Source organism: Equus caballus, chromosome 1 (genome assembly GCF_041296265.1).
Source record: "Equus caballus isolate H_3958 breed thoroughbred chromosome 1, TB-T2T, whole genome shotgun sequence".
Lineage (NCBI taxonomy): Eukaryota > Metazoa > Chordata > Mammalia > Perissodactyla > Equidae > Equus > Equus caballus.
The window spans coordinates 193,856,060-193,875,432 of NC_091684.1; the positions used below are offsets into that span (position 1 = coordinate 193,856,060).

Sequence of the window (19,373 nt, forward strand, 5' to 3'; positions counted from 1 at the left end):
GGTAGTGCCCGCCGTGTGCCTGGTGCCATGTAAGGTTCTTGAGAAAGCTGTGTTAGTGGCCAAAAAAGCTTTGAGAGCCCCTTGATTCTGGGTCCTTCTACACAGTCACCTGGAAGTAAGGGTCTCACTGAGCTTGTAGGATTTAGCACGAGTAGGAAGCGGTCGTTAGGCCGGGAGGATATCTAACAGGTGAAGGTGGCTGTGGAGTGGGGGTAAGGGAAATACTGTTTGAAGAAAAAGTTATACATCTTGTCCCAAGCAGTACAGTCATTAAATTAGCAATGTTAACCCCCCAAAATAACCTAAGTTAATTTAATCACGCAGAAAAAGAAGTAGGGGAAAATGGAAGACAAAAATTAAGTTGCTTTCTGATCATAACCTTAAAAAAAAAAAGATAGGCATATATAAAACCTGTGTGTTTCTCAGTTTTTGCGTGACTTAAAATTATGACACTTATTCTTGGCTGTGACTTTTGATGTTTTTAAGCATATGTTTTCTTTTTTGCCTGGATTTCTTGTGTTTTATTGAATACTTTCTATAAATCACTACAGTCCTAAGGTCCTTGTCCATATCCATTTATTTTCCATAAAGAGGAGAGGGAGGGCCAGGGCTCTCAAAGACTAGCTGCAAGAGCTGAAGTACATTGTCCACACTCACCCAGCCAGATGCTCTGGTTTCAAAGGCAAAATTCCTAACTTGGCATTTTTGAATAATTGTTTTTAGACATGTTTCAATATATTAAATATCTTTTGTGTGAAATAATTCCACAAGGTTTGAATCATGTGAAATTGAAATAGGTCAAAGTTAAATGCTTTGCTAGTTTTCATTTAAATAATTTTGCTACTTGAAATTTTTGTTATCTTTACACAGATTCTGAAATGAGAGCTATTTACATGAAATCTTTGCGCAGCCCATTGATGAGAAATCGGTACACAATGGTCCATAAGAAACATAACAATGCAAACATTTTCTCACAGGTATGAACTAGAGACAGAGTGGAGAATTCCTGATGGTGATGTTGAAATATGTACCTGTTCATGAAGCCATCTTGTTTCTAAAAACTGGACTATCAGAGCTATTTGGGATAATTTCTGCCCTGAGTAAGGAAGGTGGACTCAATAAACTCTCAAAATTCCTTTTAGTCCTAATTTGATCACATTATCCTTTCTTTAATTTGAGCTAATTAGAATATACTATTTAATTGTTTTCCAATTACAATGTTTAAGGGAAGTGAATAGAACTTCACCATCTACTATTTCAATCGTTCTTTCTTTTTTGAGGAAGATTGGGCCCAAGCTAACATCTGCCACCAATCCTCTTCTTTTTGCTGAGGAAGATTGGCCCTGAGCTAACATCTGTGCCCATCTTCCTCTACTCTATATGTGGGACGCCTGCCACAGCATGGCTTGATAGGCAGTGCATAGGTTCGCAACTGGGATCTGAACTGGGAACCCAGGCTGAGGAATCAGAGTGTGAACCTAACCACTGCACCACCGTGCTGTCCCCAGTATTTAAATTTTTAATTCCTATATGTTATCCTATTTCTCTTGAAAGTTTTTTTTTTCCCATAAAAACGTTATATTCTAAGAATTACAGATTATTTTTCACTTGTGGATAACATTTTCATATTAGTCTTATTTGTTTATAAGTTGCCATGTGCAGCTTGATAATATGTTCGTTTGTATCTCTGCACTTCCATTGTGTTTATTATATACCACTTACCACATTGTTTATAAATTACTGTTCGTTTTTCTGGCTACCTGCACTAGACTGTAAATTTCTAGAAGGTGAAGCACTCTTTTTTTATTCCCAAACTCCCCATTTTCTTCCATAAAGAATATACTCAATATATGTTAGTTGAACAAATGACTGAATTAATAAAGTAAGTGAAATAAATATTCATAGATACCTCATACATGTAAAAGAATACATGCTGATTTTATGAGAGACATTTATGCTGCTCTTATTTGTGTTTTTACTGTAGATCCCTGAGCAGGATGAAAACTATTTAGAAGACAGTTTTTGTGTTGATGAAGAGGAGTCTGGCACAAGCCAGTCAAGTGAAGAAGAAGCGTGTGTTGATTCTGACGTAGTAGCTGAAGATTCCTTTGCAAGCGGGAGTAAGAAATATAAAACCCGACATGCAGTAAAGCTAAAACAAATGAACATGACACAAAATCTTGCACGTTCAAAAAAGAAATTATCCAGAATTATTTTACTAGATGATTCAAGTGAGGAGGAAAACACTGTAAATGATAAAGGAGACTCCAGTGATATGGTTGACCCAGGGACTGTTAACACGAGCGGGCAGCAGGTTCACACAGGCGGGCAGCAGGTTCACACGGGCAGACAGCAGGGTCACACGAGCGGACAGCAGGGTCACACTAGCGGACAGCAGGTTCTCACGGGCGGACAGCAGGGTCACACGGGCGGACAGCAGGTTCACACGGGCGGGCAGCAGGTTCTCACAGGTGGACAGCAGGTTCTCACGGGCGGACAGCAGGTTCTCACGGGCGGACAGCAGGTTCACACGGGCGGGCAGCAGGTTCACACGGGTGGACAGCAGGTTCACATCAGCAGACAGCAGGTTCACACGGGCGGACAGCAGGTTCACATCAGCAGACAGCAGGTTCACACAGGTGGGCAGCAGGTTCACATCAGCAGAGAGCAGGTTCACATCAGCAGAGAGCAGGTTCACACGGGCGGACAGCAGGTTCACATCAGTAGACAGCAGGTTCACACGGGCGGACAGCAGGTTCACACGGGCGGACAGCAGGTTCACACGGGCAGACAGCAGGTTCACACGGGTGGACAGCAGGTTCACACGGGCGGACAGCAGGTTCACACGGGCGGACAGCAGGTTCACATCAGCAGACAGCAGGTTCACACAGGTGGGCAGCAGGTTCACATCAGCAGACAGCAGGTTCACATCAGCAGACAGCAGGTTCACACGGGCGGACAGCAGGTTCACACCTGCGGACAGCAAGTTCACACGAGCCGACAGCAGGGTCACATGAGCCGACAGCAGGACCCTCGTTTGAGTTTAGTGCCTTCTGGGTCTTCCTTGCCATCCAAAGACCACTCTCATTCAGTTGTTGATGAGTCAGCAAAGCAGAGACGGCACACACCGCTTAACTTAAAGGATGCAGTCTCTGAGGTCTCGGACTTCAAACTTCAGAGCCGTGATAGACTCGAAGCTGCCTCACCATTGTCCACCGCTGTTGATTCACAGACAGACTGTAGAAAATTCCCAGTTCAGTTGAAGGTATGGATTAAATTAGAGAAAAAGGCCTTCATGTTTACCAAAAGGTTTTTTTTGTTGCTTTCTTTTGTTTTGTGTTAAATAAGTAGGTCAAAGAAAAACGAGCAGTGATGAAATTCTTCACACAGGCAAACAGCACACTAAATCGTATGGATCATTCATGGGATGCTTAGGGTTTCATTTTTAAATCTGTTAATAGTTTTTTTCTTAATAACACTCTGTGAGGAAACTTGTTAATTTTATAAAAAGGATGTAGAAAACTGGTCTTCCTGAAAGGTGAAAAATTAACAGAAATTCCATGCTCAGAACTAGTGCCCCGTTAACGTTTTGCTGCCCTGCCAAGGCCCTGGGTGTGTCGCTCTGTCTCTTGACTGGGCACAGGAGCTGAGGGGCATCACCTGATTTCTTTCCTTTAAATTTCTTTCTTTCCAGAATGACTGAGTGGTCCCGTTTCCAGCTTTTCCTCTCTTGCTCAAATAATCCTGAAAATCATTTTCAATTTTTCAGAGTTCATAATTAGAATAGTTTTGCTAAAATAGGAGTTAAAGTCGTAGTAGTAGGAATCCCTTGACGGTGAATATTGCCTCATCTCCTTGATTGTCGTCTTGGAGTGAGACCTACACCTAGACTTGTGTTTCTCTTTTATTCTGGGTGTTTCGTCCATTCTGCTTGATCAGCCTGCTCCACTGTCCACACAAGGGCCCTCCAATTGGTGTTCCCAGTTTTAAATTTTTCCTAGGCTTTTTTGCACAGTTATTTCTCAAGGGCATAATTAGGACAAGGTTGACTAGATTGTCTTGTAACAGACTGGAGAGCAAGACAGGACTTACTGTCTCCCAGCCTGAGCATCCTCAGCTGTGTGTGTGGGTAGTGACCCGAGGGTCAAGGTGGTTAGCGTGTGCAGGGTACTGTGAAGTCAGTAGGCGCTGCTGCGTTTCTCCTCTGCGTGCTCTAACGAAAACATAGATATAGGCAAAGAGTACTTTGAGGACTGTGACAAAGGGTAAATGGATTTTAAGAGAAATGCGTTCACAGTCTCTTCATTATCTAATACCACAATTCCATGTAGTATGATTCTTCTCACGTGAAATTAGGAGGGGAAAGAATTTGAGGTAAATTGAGGAGACAGAAAATAGACTAAATAGCCTGTCAAAAACTGTTAGATATTAAAATTGTTAACATTTACTTTGTCATATGTATTGCAATCAGTATTTCTCGTCTGTCATTTGCCTTTTTGTTTTGATTTTTGTCGTAAGGTAACTTTTTATACAGTCTGTTTTTTCTTTATAGTTTGAGTTCAGTGTCACCTTTAGAAAGCCATTTTCTACTCCAAGATAGCTAAATATTTCCAATATTTTATTTTTTTAGTGGCTATTTCTTCCTTCAGTACATGTATTCTTTTTTGTTTTTTGAAATTGAATATCAAATATATTTTAGAGATTATTTCTGAGTGATTAGGACTTCTGTCTTTAGCTTAGAATGTAGAAAGCTGGAAAGAGCTTTGCTCCCATCCTTATAAAAAAAAAAAGATAATCTACGAAATTCTAAGTTTATTTGAAACCATTATGGAGCTGAGGTTGCTGGCCACCAGTCACCCTGATAGCTAAGGAAACACAAGTGCCTCCAATGAGAGGCTTGCTGATTTGGGACAGTTGCTCAGCACTTGCAACCTGGTAAGAAGAATTCAGCTAAAACTTTAATGAATTGCAAAAGGCGTTGGACTAGCATGAGAGGTCAGAACTGCTGGGCGCTTGAGACAGAAGGGGAATTGGCAACCACTCGTGGGCTCTCTCCACAGACTCATCAGGCGTTCTCAGGAAGACTGAGGATCAGAGAAGGCCTCCTTCCTGAGGCAGGCCTTGGGAAGTGACCAGCAGTTACTGTGGAGAAGGCACCAGACCCCATCTGGGTCGTTCCCCCCATTTCCCCTGTGGAACAAAAGCTTAGCTGCTGGGGGAAGAGCAGCAAACTCTCTGGCCCTCAGGGCTGAGGGGAAGACCCTTTGCATTGGAGAAAGGGAACAAGAACAAAATGCTGTACACCTGAGAACGGGGCAGGGCAACATCTTCGGCCTGGAACATTAGAGATCTCCAGCCACTGTAGGGGAGGGCAGGATCACTGAGAAGGTGCACCTCTGAGATGGAGGGACACAAGTCCTGCGCAAGACAGGCTGAATCAGGACAATAGAAAACACCCCATCTCCTCCTCAGCGCTCCCTTCAACCAGGCTTCCAAACATTAGGAACAAATCAAAGCAATCTACTGCTGAGAGGGACAAGAGCATGGGTGAGAACCTCTCTGAGGCACAGGCTCTGAGGCACAGGCTCACAGAGAAGACCTAGAGCTGAGTGAACGTTTAGAAAGTCGTCTGGCCACCCAGCCCCCAACCTAAATACAGCGTAACCCTACAGGAGTTTGAAGCCTCTGGTTGTACCTAGAGTAATCATAGCAATAAGAAAACCCAAACCCAACTCAACTTTGGACTAGATTGACTCAACAGCACACACTAAAGGCCTAGCAAAAGAAAGGCATATCTGTTTCTAGGTATATATACTATTTACTTCAATTACTACTGTCCTACACAAGATGTTTGGCTTTCAACCAAAAGCTACAAGGTACATAGAAGGAAGAAGAAAACACATTCTCAAGAATTACACTCAGATAAGACCCAGTTGTTGGAACTCTCAGGGAATTTAAAATAACCATGGTTAATACGTTAAAGGCTCTAGTGGAAAAGTCAAACATGCATGAACAGATAGGGAATATCATCTGAGAAATGGAAAATATAAAGAACAACAAAGTGGAAATGCAAAACATGGTAAGAGATGAAGAATATCTTCAACAGGCCCGTTAGTAGACTCAACACAGCATGGAAAGAAGCAACAAACTAAAGCTGGGTCACTAGGAATTAGCCAGACTGAAACACAGAGAAAGAGTGAGAAAACAAAAGGGAGCATCCAAGAGCTGTGGGATCGTGTCCATGAGTCTAAGGTACTTGTAACTGGAATTAAGAGGAAGAGAGAACAAGGTAGAGAATATATTTGAACAGGCAATGGCTGAGAATTTTCCAAAATGAACCAACATTGGCATACAAGTGTCTGAGTGCCTGTTTTCAGTTCTTTTGGGTCTATTCCTAGGAGTGGAATTACTGGGTCCTGTGGTAATTCTGTGTTTAACTTTTTGAGGAATTGCTAAACTATTTTCCACAGTGGCGGCACCATTTTACGTTCCCTCCAGCGAGGTATGTTCCAGTTTTTTCACTTTCTCATCAACACTTATTTTCCCTCTTTTAAAAATCATAACCATCCTACTAGGTGTGAAGCGGTGGTTTGGTCCTTTATCTACATAGTCACTTTGGTCATGTTGAAGGAAGAAAAAAAGAGTAAAAAAAAAAAATATATCAGTACGGAAAATCATGTGAGGTGTTAGAAGTTTATGGTGTTAATACATGTTTAACCTGATCAGGATGGATGTTTCCTACTGTTCCAGGTCGGGAGTGTGCGGGAGGACTCTGGCTCTTCAATGGCATACTGTTCCAGCTCAAGACCACATTTGGCTGGCACACATGCTGCTCCCAGATTTCCACCAGAAGGCCGAAGAACTTGTATTCTTGTAGATAGTCGTGAAATCACTTCTGGTTCAGAAGTAATTTCTTCCCTGCGAGCAGTTCATGGCTTACAGGTAGAGGTCTGTCCTCTTCATGGTTGTGGTTACATCGTGAGTAACCGCATGGTGGTGGAAAGGAGGCCTCAGTCGGAGATGCTAAACAGTGTCGGGAAGAACAAGCTCATTGACCAGATCCAGTACCTACAGAGCATGTTTGAAAGAATATGTGTGATTGTGGAAAAGGACAGAGAAAAAACAGGTTTGTATTTTGAAATGTCTTTGTTTATAAGGCTGTAGAGGAACTTGACTATTATTTAGTTCATTCTTCTGTCAGGACGTGGGAAGCTCTTAAATGTAAATACTTGGACTCATGATGTCATTTCATGTTTACATAATATCGTGATGTGTTTCATTAGTCATTGTGTTTAAATATAGCTTATGAGAATTGAAGGGTGAGAGGTTGAAGGCAAGTGAACCAGTTAGGTCTTTTTCAGGAGTCCCAGAACGGATGAGGGCCTTAGATAAGGCAGCAGTGGGGACAAGGAGTGGGATTCTGGAGATTTCGGAGGTGGGATTAGAAGGATTCAAGAATTACTCTTTTTTTTTTTTCTGCTTTATCTCCCCAAACCCCCCTGTACACAGTTGTATATCTTAGTTGCATGTTCTTCTAGTTGTGGGATGTGGGACGCTGCCTCAACGTGGCCTGACGAGCGGTGCCATGTCCGCGCCCAGGATCCGAACCCTGGGCCGCTGCAGCAGAACACGCGAACTTAACCACTCGGCCACGGAGCCGGCCCCAAGAATTACTCTTGAGTTGACCAGTTTCCTGGATCCTGGGCAGTTAGGTACTGGTGCTGTTCATCAAGATGACAACTATGAGAGAGAGAAGCAGATTTGAGGGACAAGGGGTGTTCAATTTTGACCATGTTAAGATTGAGTTATCAGTAGGTCACTGAAACGGGTGCCTAGGATGCAGTTGGAAATGCAGGATTGGAGCTTCATTTAGGGGATTTCTGTGGGTAATATTTAATTGGATGGGGAGCCCCTGAGGATAGTGAAAAGATCGAGGGATGTGGAAGCAGGAGACGCTCTGGGTCTGGGGTCTCCATAGCTATTGACAAATCCCTCCCCCTGAGGAGTTATTCATACACTGGTCCCACTCATCTTGTGATATTATGAGGCTTAAGTGAAATCAAGCAGGTGAAAACCACTATGAAAATTTAAGAATTACAGTCATGGGGCCGGCCTGGTGGCGTAGTGGTTGGGTTTGAGTGCTCTGCTTTGGCGGCCCAGGGTTCACAGGTTTGGATCCTGGGCACAGACCTACACACTACTCATCAAACCATGCTTTGGCAGTCCCACATAAAAAAATAGGGGAAGATTGGCACAGATGTTAGCTCAGGTACATTCTTCCTCAAGCACAAAGAGGAAGATTGGCAACAGAAGTTAGTTCAGGACCAATCTTCCTCACTGAAAAAAAATATTACACGGTCATTATGTAAAAGGAAATAATGTAGTTTATGTAAGACCTTGGTTTGAGAATTGAGCAACGTACCTTTTTATCCCCATGCTGTCACTGGTGAACCATGTGATCTTGGATAGGTCACTTTCTTTTTTTTCTCTCCCCAAAGCCCCAGTATATAGTTGTACATCCTAGTTAGAGGTCATTCTAGTTCTTCTATGTGGGATGCTGCCTCAGCATGGCTGGATGAACAGTGTGTAGGTCCCTGCCCATGATCCAAACTGGCAAACACTGGGCCGCCAAAGCGGAGCACATGTACTTAACCACTCGGCCATGAGGCCAGCCCCATCACTCTATCTTTCAGTGACTGTTTTTTAGTCTTTTTTCTTTTTTAATTTGACAAGTGAGGGCTTTAGATTAGGTGATCTCTTGGTTCCTATTAGTGCTAAAATTCTATAATTTCCTCTTTACTAACATAGCCTTTATAAAGGAAATAGATTTGGAATAAAGAGGAAAGTAACATGGCCAAAGTTATGGAAAAGTATTTTTTGTTTTTTTTGGCATAATGAAGAATGCCAAAGAAAGGATGTGGGTAGAAAGGGAAAGAAAATGGGAAAGCCAGGGACGGAACTTAACAGGCAAGAGTTAAAGAGATGTTACAGTGGGTGTGCAAGGTGTTGAGTTACTCTTGGAATAAATACATAAGGTAATTTTGTATCTTAAGGAAGCTTTCATCACTGCTGGCCTTAGGAAGCATTTTAGAGATGAGTAATGCAGCCTCGGCCTTCAGAAATCAATTATCTAGGAATGTACGCTCTCCCTGCATCCTCAGCTTCCTGTGTTGATCCCGGTTTAGGACACTCATCGAGACTGTTCTCCCTACTTTCTCTCTTAGACATTTGAGAATCACTTTCAATCTTTAGCTGCAGGGTTTCTCGTTATCATAATGTGGCACTAGTTTGCTTAATGGTGTAGATCTTGGGATTTTAATAATATATAGTATTAATGATTCTACTTAATGTAAGTCACTAAGGTTTGCATTTTCCTAAATATTTCATATTTAGGAGACACATCCAGGATGTTTAGGAGAACAAAGAGCTATGATAACCTGCTCACTACCTTAATTGGTGCTGGAATCCGAATTCTTTTCAGTTCCTGCCAAGAAGAAACTGCAGATTTGCTAAAGGAACTATCTTTAGTGGAACAAAGAAAGAATGTTGGCATTCAGGTCCCAGCAGTGGTGAACAGTAATAAGTGTGGGGCGCTTCAGTTTTATCTCAGTATTCCCAACGTAAGCTATGTCACTGCATTAAATATGTGTCACCAGTTTTCATCTGTGAAAAAGATGACTAACAGGTATGGCTGTTTTAATATTTGTATCAAATAATAATGGTTACTTTTAAATCATTCTTAGCATTTCACAGGAATTTTAGTATTTTTTGAAAAATCTGATTGAGTCAAGACTTTTTGCTTCTCAGCGCCTAAGTCCCTGCATGAAGCCAAGGACATTAATGGGGGAAATGCAGGTGTGGCCTTTGAGGGGCTCCGAGCCCTACGTAGTCAGACAGACAGCACCTACACTTCATCTTCATCCTAACATTTCTGGGCTGTTTAGTTCTGTAATTAGAAAAATGTTCAAGTTGAAAATTTAACTGGTTTTTGATTATTATATTGCTTGGAAAGGAGGATTTAAAAAAATAGGTTAATTTTAATTAAACTAAAGGCCCATGTAAGATGTTGAAATTATTGTTATATCTGATTTTAAGTACAGAGAATAAGCCCTTGTTTTATTTAATGCTAAACACATATTAACTGGATGTAGAACGCTTAGGAAGGGATGATTTTCTTAAGGCTTTAATGCTTTGTGTTCCTAAAGCAAGATAAGAATTTAAATTTCATAACTCACAAGTCCTAGTGTAATGTTTTTGTCTCATTTATTTCTCAGCTCACCTCAGGAAATCTCCACACACGCACAAGTGCCTCCTCAGAAGGCCGAGGAGATCTGCAGATACGTTCACCACGTATTTGACATGCAGATGTTACCCAACGGCCTGAACCACGGTGGCCTGCAGCCCGACGCTTGATCAGGCTGCTTGGGGCGCGGGCAGGACTCCCAGCGCAAGGTGCACATCGGTAGTCATCGCTGTGACGTGATTAGCAGTGTACATATGTAAATAAGAGAATATTTCCGTATTATTTTATATTGTATACATTTTTATTTATATAAATTATTAAAAAAGAAACCCCTGATCAATTACCATTTTGATTAGATTATGAAACCTTTTTTTTAAATTGGATAAAGAAAAGTTTATTGAAGGTGCTATTAAGAAAGTAAAAGCTAGAGTTAGAGATGTATTTTGGAATTTTTCCAAAGACTGTCGTTGTCATTTGTGAGCATAATTTGATGTGTCTGCTGCCAACTTAATGGTCATAAACAATTTTTCCTATATATTAACTATAATATCATCTACAATATTTTAAAGGTCCTAAGTCTGCATACTATTGGATGAGGTGTGGTGGTAGGTGTGTTGTGAGATACATGCCCCAGTAACCAGGAAACTAGAAAATTTAACTGAGTGTTTATCTTACCAAAGTTGTCACACTCAAGTACAATCAAATCCTATTGGTATGAACTCCAGCCTACACTACTTTTTTCATTGAAATATCATCTTTAAAGAAGTGGTATATCGACCTGGACTTGGAGAATTTCGTTTTACTACAGAGGAGCTATTGAGTATGGACTTTCATTGTGACCCGTTACCTTCTGTGTGTATTATTTTAAGATGGCTCCATGTTTTCATCTGCAAAACCTGAGGCCCTTCCTTGTAGTCAGTCTGGAGCTACAGCAGCTTTTAATTCTGGACACTTGCCCCCATTTTGAGTCCCTTATCTCCTGCTGCCTTCAGTTTGTCTTCTGCTACAGTTGGGCAGTGGGACCAGCCTCACAGCAGAGAGCTGTCCTGGCCTGAGACTCGGCAGGGACTTAGAGCTCATCTAACTCAAATGACCTTTCTTATCAGATGACAAAAGTGAGGCCAAGAAACAAGTGGCTCATTCAGGTTTAGACTGGAAAATCTAGAATGAGTACCCAGTACCTAGAAACAGTTCTTTTTCACTAAAAAGTTACTCTAATTGTGAATTTGGCTCCTTTGGGATAGTATAAATTCTCGATTCTTCTGAAAGCAACTGAGCGAGAGAGAAAAGTTCTGTAAGTTATTGGCTGACGCGCAGTTATCAGTTTATTATCTCTCAGGTTCAAACTCACCCTTCAGTATCTTGTTCTAGAACAGACTGAACTTTCTGAGCATTTTCCCTACAGTGAGCATGACCTAAGCCTCGTCAGGAGAAGCAAAGGGGCTTCTCTTTCTGTCCCAGTGTGCTTTTTGCTGCTGCTTGTTCCTGCTTCATTGTGTCAGAGGTGCATGTGCGTGGGGACCTCTGGTGACCCTCTGCCCCAGCTGCACGCCAGGAGCCTGCAGTCCCTCAACAACCCACAGCGACCTGGGCCACTCACCACCTTGCAGCACCTCCCGTGCAGACACCAGCATGCTGTGATTCTGTGTGTCCACCATCAGACAAAATATTTCACAAACCAGCGCTGTATCAGGGACATGAGCTAGAGGACTGCATTCATTTATGCTTGCTGTGGGGAGCTGCAGCCACTCTGAAGCTGCCACAGCCGCCTCCGAGACGCTGTCTGGTAGTACTTGACCGTCAGCCCTACTGCCTGTCAGTCCATCTTCCTGTCTTTGCGCCCTTCAAGTCTTTCTTTTCCATGTGTAAGTCAGTCTCCTGGGAGGTTAGGTTAACCTTACTGGCTTATCTTCTGACCTGAGGGGAAGAAGTAGGACTAACCAGGGACCTGCGAGGAGGTGGGATACGACAGAACAGACGAGGGCAATGCTGAGGGAGTTCTGATAGGACACAGGGACCTGGCGGGTGGGCTCGCACTTTGGGTTTGTCAGATCTATGCTAGTTCCACATCAGCTTTGTTTCCCACTGTGGAATTGGACTACCTTCTAACTCCTAAAACACTATCCCTACCTTCAGACAGTGTGGTATTATACCAAATATTGGCAACTTAAGTTGTACAGCAGTGTGTTTAGAGCCACTCCAAAATACCCCTTTCATTTGTTCCAGCCTACAGCTAAGTCTTCGTGGCAGGAAACGGCCACGGCAGCTTTGAGGAGGACCACCTCAGTCTAGCTGCACTATTCGCTTTAAATCTTGCATTTCTAGAAACCTTATAGTTAGTTAGATAACTGCAGGTCATTACTGACTAAATTCTCGAGAAACAAGAAAATGTAGTTTTTACTCAAAGTTCTGGCATTTTTGGAGGAAACAAACTAAACCAGTAACAAAACACATCTTGCTTTCTTTCTGTGATGCAGTAATTTAAACAAATAAGCAAGCAGGAAGGGTGACAGGGTAAAGGGACACGTGCGTGGTGATGGATGGAAACTAGACTTTCGGTGGTGAACACAACACAGTCTATACATTAGTGGAAATACAAGAACGCACATCTGAAATTTATATGCTGCTGCAAACCACTGTGACCTCAATCATAAAAACAACACAAATACTATAAAAGTACACTAACTTTATTTGAACAACCTAACTAGAGACAAAGGTCAGTATGTACTGTAACCAGATGGAAAATATTCTATGTCAACATAATTTTAAAACATAATGGCAGAATAAGCTAAAAGAAGTTTATTTCTAAAGAAACCATCTGTCTAAAAGGAAAACAATGTGTACTATGACATAGTAACTTGTCTCCTTACACTGGTAGATCACCTGATGTTTATCTAATCCAGTCTTTTTAATATTGAGATAAAAACTTAATCTATGTCTGCATATGTAAATAAGGCTTTTAAGAATGCAACAAAATCTGTTCTCTGATTCGACCTAATAAAATACTGAAAAAGCAATGTTAAATTTACATAGGTTTCATAGATATGCCAATCAAAAGTTTTAAGAAAAATAGCGTGTGAAATAGTTTCAGCAACATGTAATTTAAACATTAGATCAACTCTGGCTTGTATACCAAGTGGTGACAAATGCTAACTTAAAGTTTTCATGAATTCACTAGCCACCAGTACAATCTACCTTTTATTTTCCCCCACGTTCCCCCTTAAGGATAGCAACATTTTCTTGAAAGCTCTTAAAAAGTCATTTTGGAACATGATTTTCTTAAAGTAATAAGACTTAGATGCTTATGAGAGACTTATCTATATATATTTTTTAACATTGCAAACCAGAAATTTACAAATATCTACACAAACAAAACAATTTTCCTTATATTTTTAGTAAGCTGCAGCAATGAGGAATATTTTATAGAAGGATATTTTACTTTGAATACAAAAACATGAAACCTTGGAAAAGGAGTCCACAGTTGAATATGAAGCTATTATAAAGAAAATACATGTACTTCAAATGAAGATATAAATACACTGTCCGCTTCTTGATAAAAATCTTGGAAATATTTTCTCATTTTTACTATGCAGAATCAGAGTTTGAAAAATAATAGTCTTTCTCTTCTTCATCTAAAGACTCCATAGCATTAGTGAAAAGTTTTCCAATACCAGAGTTTTCTGCTAATTCTGTAAAGAGAAGTTTAATAAAAAAGATTAATAAATTTCTAAAAGTAATTTCAATGAAATTGAAAACTGTAAGAAACAAAATGGTAAGTCTGCCCACTTGAGAGCAATTACTTTTAGTACCATGTTAATAAAGAGACGACCCTGTAACAGAACTGAGCTCGAAAATAAGGATGTAAGTACTTACCTTTGTTAAACGGGGCTTTTCTTCTTGATGTTGGAGTTGCAAAATCAGTTTCAACCTACAAGAGAGCTCGTATTAATAGCTGAATGGTGCCCCCTCTGAAGCCGGCCTCACACCAGACACGACTGCGCATCCTTCCTCCCAGAGTACTTGGAGCATGTGCCTGCAACCCCTAATCATACGTGATTATCTGTAAAATTCTGTCTAATTCTCTTTTAAGTTGAATTTATCCAGGGCAGGAACCATGACTATTCAATGTTGTTTCCCACTGCTGGCAAACATGACTGTAAGAAAACATTACAAACTAATGCTACAACGGTTAAAGGACAGTCTGTGGGCCTCTGGAAGTTGCCAAAATCTACTAAGTACTTATTCCACTCCATTAACACTAGCAAAATTTAAATTCTCTGTACTTTAAATTCTTGACTAAAATGGGAATTTATATGGCAAGTTTTAAATGTATAATGCATACCTATATACGTCAATGCTTTTTAAACTAGTGGCCATGGCTGGCTATTCTAACAAATGAACAGAAAAGAAAATACGACTGAGAATACCCACTGTACTAAGGGTCAATGTTGTTGAAAGAAACTTGAGATACTAACTTGTGTTCATAGATTGTGATGTCAGTGTATTTTCTCCTGTGAAATGAGTCCAAACACGATTACATCATTAAGCCCTCAAAACCATTTAGTGAGATAAACCAGTATCATGATCCCCATGTCACATCACACATGAATAAAATGAGATTCAAAAGCTCAAGCCACTTGTCTTGTCATGAAGCTGGTATGGGGGAGTTGGAACTTGAAATCAGAACTTTTAATACCAAATCTTTTTCGATCCTCACACATTGGCTACAACATTAGTCTATGAAAAAATGGGTCTAAATCACAAAGACACTGTAGTTTGGCAGCCTGCTCAAACAAAAACCTATTACGAATAAAAAGCCCAGAGGTAGGTAAGATGATGTAGATACACAGAGAAACCAAAGTTCTTAATAGGAAGGGCCCTTGCAGAAATATCCGTATGAACTTTTTCTCATTTTGCAGAGAGAAAAGACTGAGTGGGTTAGGTCTTCTGCTACTCAGTGGCGCACGGATCAGCAGCATAAGCATCACCTGGAGCTGGTTTGTTGCGATTTAGTGCTGTCAAGTCAATTCAGGCCCCTAGCGACCCTGTGGACAGCAGAGCGGGACCCTACGGGGTCTTTCTGTGCCATCCTCTCCCCTTCCGGCACTTATAAGACAGTGCTCCGCGACTATGCATAGGGTTTTCATGGCCCATTTTTTCAGAAGTGTGTGGCCAGGTCCTTTCTAGTCTGTCTAGTCTGGAAGCTCTGGTGAAACATGTCCACCATGGGGGACCCTGCTGGTATTTGAAATCCCAGTGGCATAGCTTTCAGCATCACAGCAACATGCAGCCACCACAGTATGACAACTGACAGATGGGTGGTGTGGTTCCTTGACCAGGAAATGAACCTGGGCCTTGGTGGTGAGAGCACCAAATCTTAACCCCTAGATCATCCGGGCTGGCTCTGGAGCCTGTTAGAAATGCAGAATCTCAAATAGTGGATCAGTATCTGGGGTTTAACAAGATTCCCGAGGAGCCTCCTATGCTCATTTAAGTTTGAGAAATACTTGTCAAAGCAACCCAGCTTCTTACTGGCAAAACACACTAGAAGGCATCCTTCTCACTATGATAAGATGATCCCAGGTCCTTTGCAACAAAACAAACTTTCCTTCTCCTAAGGAATGTGGGATTGGACAAAGGGAAGCTAAGAACACAGAGGACGTCTGCCTGCATCTTCACTTATGGAGCAGAGGTTTCTTTTGAAGACCTGAGTCTCCAAGCCGATTTTATTACATCAGGGTCCCCAGCGGAATCTACCACTTCCTGTGGACAAGTGAAGCCCAGGAAGACTGGACGTGATTATGGGATCCCAGTGCTCAGTTGAGAGCCTCTCCAAGAGGAATCGCACTCTAGCAAGTGTGCAACAGAAATACTTCAACATAGGCGAGGGAGGAAGAGACGGCCACAACCTAGTCAGAAGGGGGGCAAGGTCATCCTCCTTCCACCCATCAATGATCATTCTCTAAGATTAGCTATTCACTGTGAGGCAATTTGAGATGAACTAATTTTTCTAGAATATTTGTATTTTTATCTGGATATAAGTTATCCAAATTAAAATCACATTAAAAATTTAAAAAGTCAAGAGGATAAAGGCTCTCAATCTTTTCTCAAAGGGATATAGATCACTCTATTAAGGCAACTTTGAAGTTAAAATTTTTTCTGTAATTAGATTTTAAATCTAGATATATATGAAAAAATTAAGTAGCTGAATCTAAAAAACATTTGAAACCATTTGAAACTGCATAGTATTTGATGAAATTTCTTATCCAATGGCAATCAGGATTCATTAGCCTGGATTATTGCCCAATCATTGCACAGATAGTATGCTTTTGTGTCGGGCCTGAAACGTCCTTCCCTGACCTGCATGTATTTCTCCCACCCCCACCTGGCTCCTTAAGTGAGAAACGTTATCCATTCTCACCGTGCTCAGATGCTTCAGTCTACGTGCTGCCACCTGTAATCCTACGGCACTTCCACACTTATCTCGCTAGAGGCCTCCTGTCGTGATGGACTTGCGTTAGGCTGTAAGCACCGTGAGGGCAGGGACAGTTACGTAACTCCTAACCACCACAACCTGCCAGCTATTACAGTTGTTAACAGATATCTGTTGAGAAAATGAATGAAGAATAAAAATACTTACCGTTTTTTTCTTGATATTGCCCCAGACAATGCCACCTTTACTTTTATGGTTTTTTTGCATATGGAAAACATATTTATCACATTCATTCCTGTTTGAATACAAAGTATTTCAAGCCAATGTTAACTACCATACTTTTATCCACAGGCTGAACAGCAGTTGATAAAATTAATTTAAAATGTGTTTCAATCTTTAAAAAGTACATTTTCTTTTCCATTTTTAAAAAGACAATGGTGTACCTACGGAGATGGACAAAATGCTTCAATCAAACATTTTAAAGGAAACACTGATTAAGAATATTCTAGGACATTATGATTTGCTTATTGTTCACTGTCCAATTGTGCTCTTTCCAGTCTCTATCTTGCTGCTTCTATTTTCCAAAACTCACAGACACTTCTTGTCCCTGGACTCCCTTGATACACCTTTCACTCCTTTTTCCTGTTCACTTCCTTCCCCATCCAGAGTCAGTCTTAAAGCTGACCACTTTAAGGATATACTTGGTGATGAAAACCCTCAACTAATTTATGACTTCCAACTGTGCTGAGTCTTCAGTTCAGCTCACAAGCCTTTTATTTCTACAGAGTTACATCTGTCTTGTATTCCCCAGACCAGCTATGAAGTTTTCTTCATTTCTTTTTACCTTCTCTCTTTCCCCTCTCGTTCTTAGCTAACAGGCTTGACTCAAAATTTACAGATGAAAATTCAAGCCAAACAGAACGGTTGTTCTCAATTCCCTCCACAAGTCCCATGACAGTAAATACAGTAAATGACAGTAAACACCAGCTGAACACCAATCCTAATCCTCTCTCTTGGCTCCAAGATCCTATCTGGCCGATTATCCTTTCCTTTATGACTGTTTGGAAGCAACCTTAAAGGTATGACAGGTAGAAATCTGTAAATGTGATTGTACTAAGATGCTAACGGGAACCACAAACGCTACTGCTCAGCGAGTGAGTAGGCCTGGCCACTTGCTCAGGAGCAGCACCTCATGAGTCTGTGGTCTGCAGAGAGAACATTTCTGAAGTGAAAAAAACGTTTCAAAATTGTTATAAAAAGGAAGTCGATTACTCGAGTTGGTGAAGTCAAGAGATAGTGAAGAGGCCTAGGAAACTCATTTTTTAAAATAAGAAAAAGGTTTTAGGAAATATATTCATAATACAAATGAGTCCAGCATGTGCTCTATAAGAAAAAAATGCTATATTTCCTTAACTGTAAAAGTGATAGAGAAAATCCCACAACCCATATCAGTCTAATTGTACAACCCCAAGAGAATGGCGGGTGATGTTTTGGTCAGGAAATCTCCTTTCTCTTATGAACACACAGTATGTAACTGGGATCGTACTGCATGTAGCTTTTACTTTTTTACTGAAGTATAACTGACATACAATATCCTATTGGTTCCAGGTGTACATCATACTGATTCGATATTTACATACATTACGAAACGATCACCACGTTAAGTGCAGTTCCCATCTGTCCCCATACGAAGTTATTACAGTACTGCTGCCTATACTCCCTCTGCTGTACATTACACCCCCTAAGTCATTCACTTTGTAACTGGAAGTTTGTACTTCACCTTTCCCCTTCACCTCTTTCACTCAGGCCCTCAACTCCTCCCCCATCTGGGAACTACCACTTTGTTTGGAGAATCTGAGTCTGTTTCTATTTTGTTTGTTCGTTTGTTTTGTTTTTTCTGTCTCACTTATTTCACTTAGCATAATACCCTCTAAGTCTATCCATGTTGTTGCAAATAGCTGTTGGCGAGGATGTGGAGAAAAGGGAACCCTTGCATCCTGTTGGTGGGAACATAAACTGTGTAGCCACTATGGAAAACAATATGGAGGTTCCTCAAAAAATGAAAAATGGGGGCAGGCCCTGAGGCCTAGTGGTTAGGTTTGGTGTGCCCCACTTTGGCATCCTGGGTTCAGTTCCGGGGCACAGACCTACATCACTTGGCGGAGACCATGCTGGGGCAGCATCCCACATACAAAATAGAGGAAGACTGGAACAGATGTTAGCTCAGGGCCAATCTTCCTCAGCAAAATAAATAATAAAATAAAATAAGAATGGAACTGCCATATGATCCAGCAATTCCACTTCTATTTGTCAAAAAAAATTGAAAACAGTGATTTGAAAAGACATCTGCACCCCTAGGTTCATTGAAGCATTATTTACAATAGCTAAAACATGGAAACAACCTAAGTACCCATCAATAAATGAATGGATAAAGATGGTGTGGCACATGTATACCATGGAATATTACTCAGCCATAAAAAAGTGTGAAGTTTTATTTCCTAGCTTTTAAAAACTATTATCCACTGAACATTATTCTATCTTATTAAAAATTCTTGCAAGTGTGATTTTTTAGTTATTACACATAATTTCTTAACTTCTAGGACATTTAAGTTATCTCCAAATTTTCAGTATTGTGTTTTGAGAACATCTTTATTCATACAAATGCACATATGTACTTGCCCAATCTCATATTTCCTT

General features: G+C 40.9%; 2 protein-coding genes across 5 annotated transcripts in view; one reads left to right on the forward strand and one right to left on the reverse strand.

The window, feature by feature from the left end:
• FANCM (FA complementation group M) overlaps positions 1-14,875 on the forward strand; it is a 56,443-nt gene extending 41,568 nt beyond the window's left edge. The window contains exons 19-23 of the mRNA XM_023624548.2: positions 871-977; positions 1,985-3,265; positions 6,751-7,126; positions 9,394-9,685; positions 10,275-14,875. Coding sequence (XP_023480316.2) covers positions 871-977; positions 1,985-3,265; positions 6,751-7,126; positions 9,394-9,685; positions 10,275-10,413 — 2,195 coding nt within the window. The 3' untranslated portion in view covers positions 10,414-14,875. The remainder of the gene's footprint in view (positions 1-870; positions 978-1,984; positions 3,266-6,750; positions 7,127-9,393; positions 9,686-10,274) is intronic.
• MIS18BP1 (MIS18 binding protein 1) overlaps positions 12,910-19,373 on the reverse strand; it is a 61,329-nt gene continuing 54,865 nt past the window's right edge. For 3 of the 4 annotated variants that reach the window (XR_011441166.1, XM_023624556.2, XM_023624553.2), the window contains 3 exons: positions 16,884-16,971; positions 14,117-14,171; positions 12,910-13,932 (listed from right to left, as the gene is read on the reverse strand). Coding sequence is in view for 2 of the 4 variants with exons in the window: in XM_023624556.2 (XP_023480324.1) it covers positions 13,829-13,932; positions 14,117-14,171; positions 16,884-16,971 (247 nt within the window). In the remaining 2 variants the exon portion in view is untranslated. Of the gene's footprint in view, positions 13,933-14,116; positions 14,172-16,664; positions 16,848-16,883; positions 16,972-19,373 lie in introns of all 4 variants that reach the window. The other variant, XR_011441164.1, reaches the window with a different exon arrangement.